Source organism: Cyprinodon tularosa, unplaced genomic scaffold (genome assembly GCF_016077235.1).
Source record: "Cyprinodon tularosa strain WSP-4 unplaced genomic scaffold, ASM1607723v1 ctg7, whole genome shotgun sequence".
Lineage (NCBI taxonomy): Eukaryota > Metazoa > Chordata > Actinopteri > Cyprinodontiformes > Cyprinodontidae > Cyprinodon > Cyprinodon tularosa.
Genome location: NW_024039451.1, coordinates 4,286,825 through 4,301,491, shown reverse-complemented (window position 1 = coordinate 4,301,491; position 14,667 = coordinate 4,286,825). Strand labels below are relative to the sequence as shown.

General features: G+C 36.4%; 1 protein-coding gene across 2 annotated transcripts in view; it reads left to right on the top strand.

Annotated features, from left to right (window-relative positions):
• Positions 1-14,667, top strand: part of cntfr (ciliary neurotrophic factor receptor) — a 281,027-nt gene that overhangs the window by 101,878 nt on the left and 164,482 nt on the right. For both annotated transcript variants that reach the window (XM_038268292.1, XM_038268291.1), the window contains exon 3: positions 9,431-9,512. In XM_038268292.1, coding sequence (XP_038124220.1) covers positions 9,431-9,512 — 82 coding nt within the window. The remainder of the gene's footprint in view (positions 1-9,430; positions 9,513-14,667) is intronic.

Below are 14,667 nucleotides of genomic sequence, written 5' to 3'. Positions count from 1 at the left end.
TGTTGAGGTCTACTGGACCTCACTGGGAAGAGACCCAGTGAGACAATAGATTTGATATTATGCAGCTTAAATTAATAATGACTTTATCATTAAGGGTAGCAATAGCTTGGAGGGTTACTTTTATGAAAACACAAACACTTGGTACAACTTAATTAAGAAAAGATTCTCTTTTGACAGAGGTGTTTGTTCGTTAATTATTGGTCTCCATTCTGTTCCCAATTGGAATTGAAAACTTCACATTGAAAAAAGAAAATCTTAGAAAACTACTTAAACTAGGGAGAGTTGGCTGTCCTTGCCTAAAGGAAGGACAGGTATGTTTAAAGGTAGGACTTTTAGAGACCTCTCTATAGAACAGGAGTCCTTTATTAATGCAGCAAGTAAGTAGTAAGTAAAATCTCCTTGATAGAAGGTTGAAGCTTTTGCCATATTTCTAAAAAATAACATTCAAACTTTCCTCCTGAAAGAATGTGAAGATCTATACTTCTCTAAGCTTTATTTGATAAATTCAATTAATTGAAGAATTCCTTGCAACTCGATGACTTTGCAATGGAACTTATTTTTCTTAAGGAACTTGTCCTCCAAATGTTTCCAGACAAAAGCCTTTTGAGGCAGCTATACGTTACACCCCCATCACACACACACATGAACAAACGGAGAATAGTGTTATTGTGATTTATTATATAAAACAGGTGGAGAGTAAGGTGTGACTTTATGGATTTTCATCACTCTCTGTGTTCTAGAAAATATGGTTTTGGCTAAACAACAAACCTCCTACGGCTAAGGCCCAGCTGGATAATGCAGCAGGGTCTCTAAGCATCACATTCTTAGTAATTGCCTGTACAATCCATAAATCTCAATCCAGAGCATTACTTAATAAAAAAGGTGCATTAAGAGCCAAATCATTTGTTTTGATTTTATGTTGTCAGGGGAACAGGGAACATTCTCTCACATGATGGATGTCTTACTTAGACACAAAAACTCCTCACATGCAGTTTTCCTGTGTTGTCCTTGTAGAAATTAATCAGACAGATAAAATGATCTCTTGTTGCACATCTAAAAGCATTGGTAGATGTTGCTGATTCACCTCCATAACACTGTTTGCTACTTAAAAGATTCCGATACAGATTGGTTATCCTATTTCTGGAAAATTTTTGGTTTTGTTATTGTACATATCCAGTGTTGGGCAAGCTACTTGTCCAGTGTAGTGAGCTAAGCTATCAGTTACTCAACAATAAATGAAGCTTCACTACACCAAAGCTACCACCTAAAGAATTATAGCAAGCTAAGTTACACTAATGTGTTAAAAGTAGCTTAACTACATCAGAAGCTACTTAACGTTGTACCAACCTAATAACAATTCAAAATGAGTCTGATACACTGGTTAAAATATTTATTAAAGATCAGCCAATGACATAACACAGTGTAAAAATTGTTTTATGATCAGCATAATAAAAAAAACTAAAGTATTTACTAGTAGACAAAAAAAAATAAACAATCTGCTGTTATTAGAACCAAATTAAAGGTAGTGTGTAGTGTTCTACACTTCGAGACATGGCTATGAGTTTGCATTCAATGGACATCTCTAGGGAAAACAAAACCCTACAAAAGGCATCTTATTTCTTTAGGGTCTCCCTTAGAGAAAACTTCTTCAGACCTCAATTAAACAGTCGATTCAAGTAACAAATGAAACTGTTTACAAAAAAGGTGAAAAAATAAAGAAGTTAATTAAAGGAATAGTACACCCAAAACATGATTAGCCTTCATTTTCTACTCACCCCCATGCTGAACAACACTCTGGATTACTTTTTTGATATCTCAAATGCATCTGGAGATCTGGGAGGCTTCTTGCTGTCTGCTGACATTCAAATAATGGAGGTGCCCAGCGCCCGAGGCAGAAAGGTCCATAAAAGTCCACAAAAAATGTTTCAATATTCCTCCATACTGCTCGTCCAATGTATTCCAAGTTTCCTGAGTGGGTAGCATCCAGAATTTACTCGAAACGAAGTCATTTAGAATGTTTTTAGAGTATAAACAGTAGTGTATAGGATTTTCTGAAAGGGCGCACATGCGCGATCACGACGCTACGGAAGCCGGCAGACCAACCAGCGCATTCAGCTCGGCAAAGAACTCATGCTCTTCCTCAACACTGAAGTCCTCAGACATTTTTCTTTCGTTGTTTCTTTCTTTGCTCAGGTAAACGGCACATTTCTTCTTCTACGCTTGCATTATTGGAAGAGCAGACGCACTTTCATCTGGTTTGGTCTGCCGGCTTCCGTAGCGTAGTGATCGCGCATGTGCGCGCTTTCAGGAAATCCTATACACTACTGTTTATGCTCTAAAAACATTCTAAATGACTTCGTTTCGAGTAAATTCTGGATGCTACCCACTCAGGACACTTGGAATACATTGGACGAGCAGTATGGAGGAATATTGACACGTTTTTTGTGGACTTTTATGGACCTTTCTGCCTCGGGCACCATAGACCTCCATTATTTGAATGTCAGCAGACAGCAAGAAGCCTCCCAGATCTCCAGATGCATTTGAGATATCAAAAAAGTACTCCAGGGTGTTGTTCAGCATGGGGGTGAGTAGAAAATGAAGGCTAATCATGTTTTGGGTGAACTATTCCTTTAAGAGATATATATACATTTATGTCTCACTGTATAATTTAATTTCTACCTACATTTTATTCATTGTATTTTGGGGCGTAATTAATTGAATGTTTATTCATTTATTTATTGAGCATGTATTTATTTATGTATTTATTTTTATACATGGGAGAGCTGTTCTTCCATACCTAAAAAATCTTATCTGTGCAAATAAGCCTTAAAACATCTGAGCACGTACTTTTTATCAGAGGATTCAACAAGTTTCAAAATCTCTGAAGATAAGGCGCTCTGCTCCTGTGTCCTCCTCCATCCTGTGTGTGTGGCTCTGTGTGTCTGCGTGTGTCTGTGGGTGTCATTCTTTGAGTTCCACTGCAGTGCGCATGCGCATTTTTCGTAGACACAGACAGGAGAGGCAGAATAGAGGCTCATGCGTGAATGTCCAGCAAATAACTCTGATTGTTGTTTCAAAAATAGAAAACCTGGTTTCATTACTTAGTTTTGCTCTGGATTTTGTAGCGTTTGTGGACGCTATGTCACTACTTGATAAAAACAATAACGTCACTACTGGAAAGTTACTTGATAAATAAAGCAGCGATCGATCAAGCTACTGGAAAATGTAGTTAAAGCGCTACTGCCCATCACTGTACATATCTATATAAGAATAACATTCTATGCTTCTAAGATTATAAAAGACAATTATACATATTGAACTTTTCCTCAAGAAATAAATATACTTCATTGGAAATTCAGGTGTGACAGCAGCAAAGCAAATAGGTTAATGAAATCATGCAGGTACACACCAACCTTATACATACAGTATATATATAATATTAACTGTCCAGAAGTTTGATTAAATATCAAACTAATATACATATTTATATATTCTGTACAAGGAGAACAAGTCTGGTCCTCATCACTGGAATAAAGTTAGATCTTTTCCCAGTTCATGTTGGTGGTCATTGATGGTCTTGTTTATAATCTTTATGGATAGGATTTCTAGACGCAGCCAAGGACAAGGGGGGGTCTGATTTGGGAAGCAATGGATCTTGTCCCTGCTTTTCATGCATGACAAGACCTACAGCATGCACTGGGCGGTTCGCAGCTGAGTGTGAAGTGGGCGAGATGAAAATCAGCTTCTCCAAGTCAGAGGTCATGGCTCCCTACCAGAAAGAGGTAGCCTGTCTCCTTCAGCTTGGAGGAGAGTCCCTGCCTCAAGTGTATCTTTGGGTCCTCTTCTCAAGTGGGAGATCGATGGAGACATCAGTGCGTCTGCTGCTATAATGGGGACTCTGCAATGGTCTATTGGGCTGAATAGAGAACTTGAGAAAAAAGGCAAAGCTCTCGATTTACCGGTCGCTCTACATTCCTAACATCATAGAACGAAATCCCGGATACAGGTCGCTGAAATAAACTTTCTCCGCATGAGGGCTGGGAACTTCCTTAGAGATACGGTGAGGAGCTTGGTCATTGGGAGAGGCTCAGAGTAGAGCTGCTTTTCCTTCACATCGAAAGGAGTCAGCTTAGGGGGCTCAGACATCTCCTTCTGGCCCATTTCTCAGCTGGCCTGGGAGTGCCTTATATAGGAGGTGTTTGTGGAGAGGGGACCAAAAGATACAAAAAGTCAATTTATTCAGGTCCCATTTGATAGACAACACAATGCAATGGCTGATTATGAAGTGGAAAGATAAAAATAAATATTTTTTGTAACATCTTTTAAAAAGAGAAATTTGAAAAATTTGCAATTTGCAAGTTTTGGGGGTTTGTTATATTAGTTTTACCACAAATAGCACTTAAAATAAATCATAGTTGCCCATTCCTACGTCTAAAAAGGTAAGCCTCAAGGAATGCATCTCTTTAGCTTCATACATCTTCCTATCAACTTTGTCCACTTTCACAGATTTTTTTTTTAAACCCTACATGCAGTATGGGGCTATCCTCCTAGTTTCACATTGAAGATGATCTGTTCAAGTTAATACGCAATAAGTTGCAGTTAGTTTCCCACCTCACGTATTATTTTGGACGTAGGCAAAAAAGTCAAACATGACTTTCTTGTCGCTAATCTTCCATAATGAATACCTTTTAGACAGTACGCTCAGGTGTGGTGACATAATGTACGTGACCCACAGGCGTAACTATGTGAAGAACTGGTGTTGACATATCCCCACCAACTTTGGCCTGTTGGCGACATTCCCCACCAATGATTTCAGCTTTTTGACCCCTTTTTGCTCAATTACTTTACCCAATGGTAACAGAGGTTGGTTGCAGCTATCTGTGTTCAGACCTTTTTTAGTCTGTTTTTTTTTACAAAGTAGCTGCGTGGTTGGAGGGGAGACACACAGCAACACTCAGTGAATTTAACCGGCAGCTACCAGTACTTTGATATATGTTTAAGTCCAAGTTAGAAGACAGGTTGTTTAAGAAAATTAGGCATGCCACCAAAAAATCAGTTCATTAGACATATGCTTTTTCAGTTATAAGTTAGTCTTACAATGCAATAAGCTTGATAAATCATAGTTTGTTCTTCTTTACTAGGTAAAAAATGCTTGGCTTCTCAGAGGACCATGACTCACAGTTACAGGTTAAAATTAACACATGGTTTCTTACTGTACAGACAGAATCAGACTGCAGCGCTTCTACTTATCTCGGAATTTTGTTTCTGGCATCATTATATTAGTAAAGAGGTTCATAAATCTTTTTAAACAGAGCAGAGAGAGAAGTAGGGAGGGCCACAGGTTTAAAGGTGAAACAGATTTACTGGGATATGCAACATGCAATAGAATATATCTGCAAGTTTACCAGAAAGTTTACAAGAAAGAAATACACTATACTATAATTAAAATGCAGCATATCCATATTCTTCTGGATGGATGGAATTGAAATTAATCATTCTAGGGATGCATGATTTATCGATTTTTGACGTGGCCCTTTTCTATTTTAAAAATGCATGTAGGCCTTCATTTCTTCTAGTTGTAATCTTTGACTCTATTTGTTAGGTATATTTTGGTAACAGGAAAAAAAAAACGGACCTCTTTAGCCCCCGGTGCACAACATCTTTTTTTTTTTTAGATTTTTGGTCATAGAAATTGAGGAAAAGAGCAAAGTATGTTAAGCAATAAAAAAAAAAAAAATAACTGTCTTCTATTTTTGCAAACAGCCCAGCCCTCCTTGTATGTTTCCCTCTTGGCTTTCCAATTTAAATGCAAATGTTCCCAAATCGGACTCAAAAAAATGCTCGGGCGAAATCATTTAATGCAGATGAATTATATATTTTAATTAAGCAGCCAAAAGAATCATGCCTATTCAGCCCTTTCCTCTCCAGTGAGAAATGAATAAATAAATATGGAATAAGGAAAGGGGGGTAAATGAAAGGGTTAGGGTGGAAGAGATGGTTGAAAGGGGACAGGGGGTTTGGATTGAGTTTGTGAAATTGCAGCTCTCAGCACCTGTTTCCTGTCATTATGTGAGCAATCTGAAGCTGTCAGATTTCAAAAATGTATTGTTCTCTGATAGACGGCCTAAATACCCCTGGAGTTCCCAGTACACACATATACACAATATTATTCTCACATAGTTGTACCAGAAGAGTTTTAAAATGCGTGTAAACACCAATACACACAAATATGCACATACATATTTAAGTTATGATGGGCAAAGCAGAACTTGGAAAATTATGACCAACGATGAGGATTGTGATGCACTGACAAGGGCTGCAATTTTAATTTCACCCGCTGTCAGTCTCCTCAGTATCTGTTTAGATGAAATACATATGAACTGCCAATCACTCACAAACACAAACAGGCACTGAAGTTCACAAATGATAACGCAGGCTCACATTTATACGCCCATATACTTATCAGAACATTTAAAGGGGACTTTAGAGAATTCACATTATCCTTTATAAGCACAAAAGTAAATCCTAGTGTTGCTAACCAAACAGTAAACAGTTTTGATTTCTGAAAACATGTGCATTTCAGGGGCATGTGTGAGAACTTTTCTAATGCAAAATATTGGATAAACTTCAAAAATGAACAAAAAACAACTCCATTTGAGTATTGTCTAGGCAACTGGATGTGAGGATTTCTAGAAGACATTTCGCATAGATGACTGAGAATCTTCACGGATATATTTAAGCATTTTTCTTTCTGACATGACAGCATGAAATCCAGTTGTATTCACGGTGCTAGTTTTCACCTTGTGTCACACTAAATTGTAACTATAATACAGAAAAATAACATCATCATGAGCTATATATTTAGTTCTGCTGTACCACAGTGGGGTGGAAGTGGTTCCTGTCCATCAATAAAAGAGTAGAGTACTACAAAAGGAACAGCCTTCTATTTGTTGTCTTTTGCTTGTCTAGCCAGAAAACAATGAAACTGGAAACAGATTTAGGAGGAAAACCCAGACATTCCTCTCCTAATGACTCTCCAGCCTAATATGGGAAATCTTAAGGTGCTCTGAAGTCCCGAAGTAAAATAACATTTATCAAGCATGGTTTGTTGCCTGGAAAATGTAGAAAAAGGAGTCTAATTTGAACTAGTCTAAGCAGATGAATAAAGTGGGATTTATTGAGGACAAGGCCTGGCTTTCAAAGCTCCAAGCCCTCATCCTATCTCCAAGGCAGATCCTGGCGTACCAGTTGTGAAGGAGGCAGGGTAAAGGACTTGGAGGATGCTTTAGAGTTGGCTGCTGCGGCCTGGCTAAGCTCAGCCCAAAAGTCAGCAAGAAGCCACCTTCATATGAGCCACTAGCAGAAATAAAAAATGAGTTGGGGTGTTGATGACTTCTCTCGATTATCTTTTACACCCTGGACAAGGCGGTGGACCTTGCTGACAGGGGCCCACTCCTTGAGCAAAACGACTTCCAGTGTTGCAAATGTCTCACAAGCTGTATCAGAACACCCACACTTTCCACTTTTTGATTGCCCCTTCAAAACCCTTATAATTTGTAATTCATAAAAAAAAAGTGTTCAATGTTTTAGACTGTTCTATATCTTTTTGAGATTCTGTTCCTTCCATAAAAAGCTTTTTCGTGTCCCTGAACTTCAATCCCCAGTGCTTGTAGTTATGTATTCCTTGTTCCCCTCCTTCACAAGATGCTTTAACATGTTGTGGGTTTCACGTTCTTAACGCGGAGAGACAGAATGAGTGAAGGATATGATATGTAGGTTGGGAATAGAGAGATGCACAAAGAGAAGGAAAGGATTGACTGAGCAAAAGAGTGAAAACAAGGAAGTAAGAAGCAGAATACTGGAAAAAAAGTTGGTAGCTGAAGCAAAACAAAGAGTGAGAAGTAATGGGATATGACAGACGTTAGTATCAGCTGGAGCTTCACCCCAGAAGAACAAGGAAATTCACTTCCTTTCTTTTGCTCTGTTTAAAGTGCTCATTCCATTCTTTGCACACACACCTTACTCTGTGCAACTCTCAGCTGCAGGCAGACCTGTAGACAACCTTTGTACATATGAGAGCCAACTATTTCTTACTTAACAGAGGAAAGGAGAGAAGATACAGAGTAGAGGGAAAAGACAGTTATAAGGAAAGATTTGGGTTCAAGTCCCCTTGCTGGCATGAATCTCATGCAGCTCAGCTGTACTTGAAAATAGCCAGGAATTTTGAAGAGCTCCAGAACTGTAGTTCTAATGTTTAAAACCTGAGATATTAGACTTTAAAATAGGCATTGAGAGAAACTGCTTTTCCACAACAAATATGTATTTCAAAACAACAAAACTAAAAAAAGAAAAAAAAGAAAAAAAAAAGGAAGAAAACATTCGAGATGTTTACATTACTATTTCTCAAAAAACTGTACCTGTGTGCCTATTCTAATTTGCAAAATAGCTTAAGCTCAGTCAGGCTGGTGCATGATGCATAGACTTTGCTACAGATTTGAAGTTCAATTCAATAACCTTTCCATTAAAAGTCTTACCCTAAGTTCAAAGTAAATTTCCTCAAGAAAGATAATACTCTAGCCTACTCCTAAGTTGACAGAAGCCTCTAACAGGTTTACAGACAAGAATACCCATTATTTAGTTCCATGCAGTTTACAATCAAACCTGTCCATCTTTTGTATTCCTGTTGATGATAACCAACCAAATGATGTTGAGAGAGACAATGCTTTTACCTTTAGGTTTTACTGTAGGGATGGGGTGTTCAGTGTGATTTCCACTGCCAGTTGCAGAACATTTTACAAAAGAAATCCAGTGCATTTTTAAAGTGCTTTCTTACCATTCTTACCTTTTTTCAATTTCCAAGGTGCCTGGTTCAATTCTCAAATTCCTGTGTTGGAATCTTTTCTAACCAACAATGAGCCAACAACTAAAATGGGGGATTTTAAAGTGATTATTTAAAGCAAAGAATTACCCATAAGTTCTTGTTTTAAGTTGAAGCTGTTGTTGTTTGTTCTGTGCTATACCTTTAAGAGCTGCTGGCTATGGCCCATCCCAATGGGGATGGATCCATTAGGCTAATGAATTGAGAGCAAAAACATAGAAAGGGAAAAGAAGTCAGGAAATGCAGATCATAGCAAAAAAGTACAAAAAAAAAACAACAACTCACTATTTGAACAACCGAAGTAAGACAAGTATAGAAGGAAATAAGCAAACTTAATAAGAAAGAAAGTGTACAAGAAAATGTGCTTTTAGGAATGTAATGAAGTGAAAGGAGATAGACAGAGCAAGATCTAGAGAAGACAGGAAGTGGCTATCTCTCTATCTGTTACATGGTGCTGTCCCTGGGTCTGTCAGTCAGTCAGGACAACAGGCGCACACACACGCTGTCCTGCTCTAACACACACGCCTGACTTTGCTGTATGTGTGTTTACAGATGGCAAACCTTGTGACATCGTTATGCTGTGTAGTTCTGGCAGCAGTGGTGGTAGCCTATGCTCAGAGACGCAGCCAGCTAAGTAAGTACGCATTTTATCTTCTTTGCAACAGTAATCTACCAACCCATAGTCTCCGTCTCAGTTTTTCTTTTTTCAACAAGTAAACATGTTTTGTAATCAGATTTACTCTACTGTGTTATCTACTTCTTTTTAACTTGGTATATGTGTCTCTTTACGTATCTTTCTTTGGGTGGCAGTTTTGTTTCATTAGTTTTCTTTATACTGTAGTTTCCAAACTTCTTGGATTCTCTTTTATTTTTTGAGTACAGCTGAAAATATGAATCTTCTTTTATATGATTGGGAAAAAAAGGCCTATACATACATACATACATGGGATGAATAACAGTATCAGATTATACCAAATTTAAAAGTAAAGAAACCTAATTGTTTCTAAATTTTCATTACAAGTAATTTTAATAATAGTTTTTACAATCTCTCCATCTAATTAGGGTGAAACTGTTATATTCACCAGAAATTTTCCAAGCTGTATGAATAATAGTATAAAGTAAAACACTTTATATCCTCCTCCTTTGCTGCACACTCCCAGGCTGCTGTGTGAGGAAGAGAAATATTGATGTCTTGAAATATTTGGGACCCCAACTGTGTTGTCAGTGTGTTATTTGTGTTAGGATATAAAGATCAGAATACAAAAATGATTTTCCACTAATATAATTTTTATGTTGCACAGCCACTACTAAATATAGTGGCCATTTATTATTTAGTGCTTCTGTGTCTCAAAACAACAACAAAATACTGCACAAGCGAGTCCCTAGGTGCACATTCTTTTTTTCTATCTACCTATATTTCCTTTTCCATTCATTATGAAGCTTAGAGTTTTAGTTTATGTCAGTCTACCTACCATATACATGTACATTGCCTTTGGTAAAGTCAATAATTTGACTCTTTTTAGATTTGGCTCCTATACACCACTCTGGCTAGGATCAGGATGTTTTCAGTCCGAGGCTGGGACCGATAAAGTAATGGGTTCTACTCAGCTTAGCAGACAAGTCAGCCTGTCACTTGACTCTTACTCAAGACTTTCCTTGCCTTATTAACCTATGAGAATTGACTGTTAAAATCAGCTGACCCAAAGAAAGACCCTTAGGATGTCAATAAGTCCACAGTGACGCACATCGCTGTGTCACGAGACTCTAACACAAACACAAAGACACAGTATAAACTGTAACGGCAACGTGCATTTTGAGAATTTTTTGAGAGCACAAAAATGGGTAAACAATGGAGAAGGGGAGTAAAAAATAGAAACCAGCAGACTGAGAAAGCAAGCCAAATCCGTAATTAATGTTGAAGGGGAAGGTTGCTGGGTATTGATGTGAGGGAAGCTGAGAAAAATACGAAATATTTTCCAATGTGAGCGAGGCATAAAAACTGTCTGTTTTCCTCTTTCCTTTCCTTTTAGAAATTTAGTCAATTAACTTCATAATTAAAAGTATTGGGATTTTTTCAATATAAATTTAAACTGTATTTTTTATTTCTTTAATTTTGAACTGTTAAGAAATAAGAAAATAACTAGTTAAAAGAAGCAAGGGGAAAAGGAATTGGAAGGCTTTACACTATCCTGAATAACTGGATTTGTATTGTCTATAAAAATTATTGAATTAAGGAAACTAACACAGATCACTTATTAAAAAACAGATTATTTCATATTTATATTAAAATTTTTTACAACCCTGTACCAGTCTCTACCCTAGTAAAACCTGGCTTACATTGTACCCCTTTGTTTTGGTTAAAACTACCCGCTCTCGGTTCCAAAGATATGTAATAGCCCAGTATTTGTTGTGTTATGCAGCCATTTATCCAATTTATGATGTACAAACACATATTTACAGAATTTGTTTATGCAAAGGGTCTAATTTCTTATCATGGTTTATTACAATGGAGAAGTGCTAATATAGTAAAATTGATATAAACATCTGAATGTTTTTAGGTCATGGAAAAAGGAGGAACATTTTTGTTGGGCGAGGCTCCATCTGTAAGAAATCCACATTGAGAAAGGCACCCACTGTGAATACACATCTGTATGTCTGTGCAATGCAAAGGGAAGGAAGTTCACACTAATTATTGATAGCACTGCATCATAGAACAATGAATAAGATTATGGGATATGAAGTATCTGCAGAGAGACTGATATTAACAAAAACAGTAGGTTTATAGAAGCATATTTACAGCAAGCTTATTTTAAAACAGTTTTAAAACGGTCAGAAAAATTCAATGTTTTAGCTGTCATCTAATCTGCATCAAGATTTTAACTGCCAGAGACTAACACAACATATCCAGACTTAACTGCCAATAAGATTAATTATTTCTTGAGTAGAAAAATCCCATAAGCCAGAATGAAATGCACTGGTCGGAATAAATAGAATACATACCAAATACCTATTTTGTTTCTTTTAGAGATTTTTATGAGGAAAAAAAAAAAACACCAGCAAAATAATTCTGCATAGAAATCTGAGCGCCACAAGCTGCAGTCACTTAATAAACCCTCACTTGAAACGAGGTGGGAAAAAAAATAATAAAAGCAAAAAAGAAAAAAAAAAGAAAAAAAAAACTGATGTGGAAGTAAGGTCAATAAAATTTTAATTAAATATTTGGAGCACAAAGAATGACAGAGATATTTTTAAGGGGAATGGAAATTTGTTTTTCTAATGCGAAAGACAGAATGGGTGCTTTTCTTCACAATACATAAAACAAACAGGAAAATCTAATCACAAATGACATTGAACTACAGAGAGCTGATTGTTGATCACCATACAAGTGTAATTAAAATAAACTTTATTTGATTTTTTTCTTGATGTTTTTGCAGATTAATGGAACAAATACTATAGAGCCTTTAGAGTACTATGTTGCTGTTATTTGCTGATGTTTACTTTCAACCTAAATAATTCTGCACAACCATATTTTACCTCAAACTATAGAAGCTCACTGTGTTGCCATTGCTCTTTGAAATGTTGCCCATCAAACCTAATAAGGTTGTCAGATCTCCTATCCTATCCTGCTATCCTATCAATATCTCTGTTGTCTGCATAGCTTGGTAAATGTTTGTGTCCCGGTTTTGGAAAAAATGTGCATTTGATTTACCTACGAACTTGAAACTAAGAAATTGGAGAATGGTCATCTCTTGTAAAGCATTCCAATTGGCTGCACTTGTAATGTTCAATGTTCATATAAACAACTATGACCCCTTTTACATCCATAAGAATGACAAAAAGGCACCATATTTTAAAAACATTTGACTCAGACACATGCCACTTTCTTTCCACCTAAATATACTCCTGCTCAACCTTTTCCACTCATCCCCACATGTCTGTATACTTAGATTGAATAGAATGTTTAACTAAGAAGAGTGATTTGAAAATGCACAAATACCCATGTGTAATTCTGAGGTTTCTTAAGACAAAACTGAGCTTTATTTGTTCTGAAATGTTCCAAATTGTTAAAATAAGCCATCAATGCCCCCCTGCGGGTAAATGCCAGTGATCAAACACCTGCCTGCTCTAGACGATCAATGAGAAGAAAAAAACAGCTAGCAGTATGCCAATCAGCCAGACAAGCCCTGCGTCTTCCTCCCTTTATAAAAGAAAAAGAGAAGAACAAGCACAGTAACTGGACCAAAGCAGTCATCACAACAGCAACATGCGATTTAGAGTTAAAATGAGAATATTCTAGTTACTGAGATACAAACTGATATGTGCTTTTTATCGATCGTAAATAAATGTGAATTTAATTACGTTCTTGCTACTATTTGCATTTATAAGCTAGTAAACTTTTTAAAAGATTCCCCTAATACTAATAAACAACTTTACATTAAAATTGGCCAGCTATGGGGAAAAATTTTGGATGATTGAAGGGCTCAATAAAGAAATTGTTCCTGGATGCTTTTGTTTCTTCTAGATAACATTTTTCCAATAGCGATAGAGTCAATCATTTAAAGTCAATCATATTGAATGAGAACCTGAATATTGATACCAAGCTAGGAAGAGATAAACTATTTGGCTTTTTTATCCCTGTAACTGAGATGTCTTGTCTGCAAACACTAATTACAGTGAGAAAGATAAACATCTCATTTAGTTTTTATTGCAGTTCTTAACAGAATTGTACAAAACGTAGATGAAATCCATTTTCACAAACTTATGTTACTAACACTAGTTAGTTTGTGTATTGAGCATATTAATGATATTTTTTTTTACTTGAACTTAGGACTCCATTAATTTAGTTTTATGTAATTTTCAGATCTAAGTTCCCTATATTTCTACTGGAAACTTTCTGTAAGAAGCAAAATTGAATGCTGAAGAACCCCACTATGAGTTATTTGTGCCTATTAACTTAACATTTCAGTTAAGTTGATAATGTATACCTTCCACAAACAAATATACAAATTTTCCTGAGTACACAGAAACTAAACATTAGATTAGTACCTTCATTTCGAGAGCCCTAGCATCAAAATGATGTGGTTAGGGTTATAGATTTCAATAATGGCCAAAGATATGCAACAAAAATACTCATCATTCTTGATCAAATATTTCCTAAATTAAATTTGGATGATAAAATGTTTATAATAACTGACATAAAAATGTCAGTACCAGTTAGTTAGATAATTTAATTTGTTTTACCAGTTACGTTTGCAATTGGATGACTCCAAATTAATTTAGTAAGGAAAATCGATACAGTCTTGTCGCTGTTGTAGAGTCCTGGCATATAACATTTGTTTAATCAGATGTTTAATCCATCATCACTGTCATTCACTCTAAACTATAAAATGAAATGAAACCAAATAGCATCGAAGACGATGTGGATTCTGTAAATTCTGAATGTTGTCCATTTTAGTCTTGTTTGTTTTGATGTTGCTAGTTTTGCCATCTTATTTATTTCTGATATTCTTTTTGCTTTAGAATCCATTTCTTTTTCAGCAGTCTGTATGAAGAAAATGTGCTACTGTGGTGATGGCATGTTGTTTGCTTTATGGACATGTTGTGTGTTGGCGACCATATTCTGACTTAGAGGTGGAAATTCTTACTTGTGATTCCCTTCATCTTATTTTCCCCTTTAGTGTTTATTTGCATTCGTATCTCTCTCTTCAAACACTCACTGACATAACACTCCTGTCTCTTTCCGTGCACATCACCCACACATTTTAGTTCCTTTAAATCCTTGCACTACT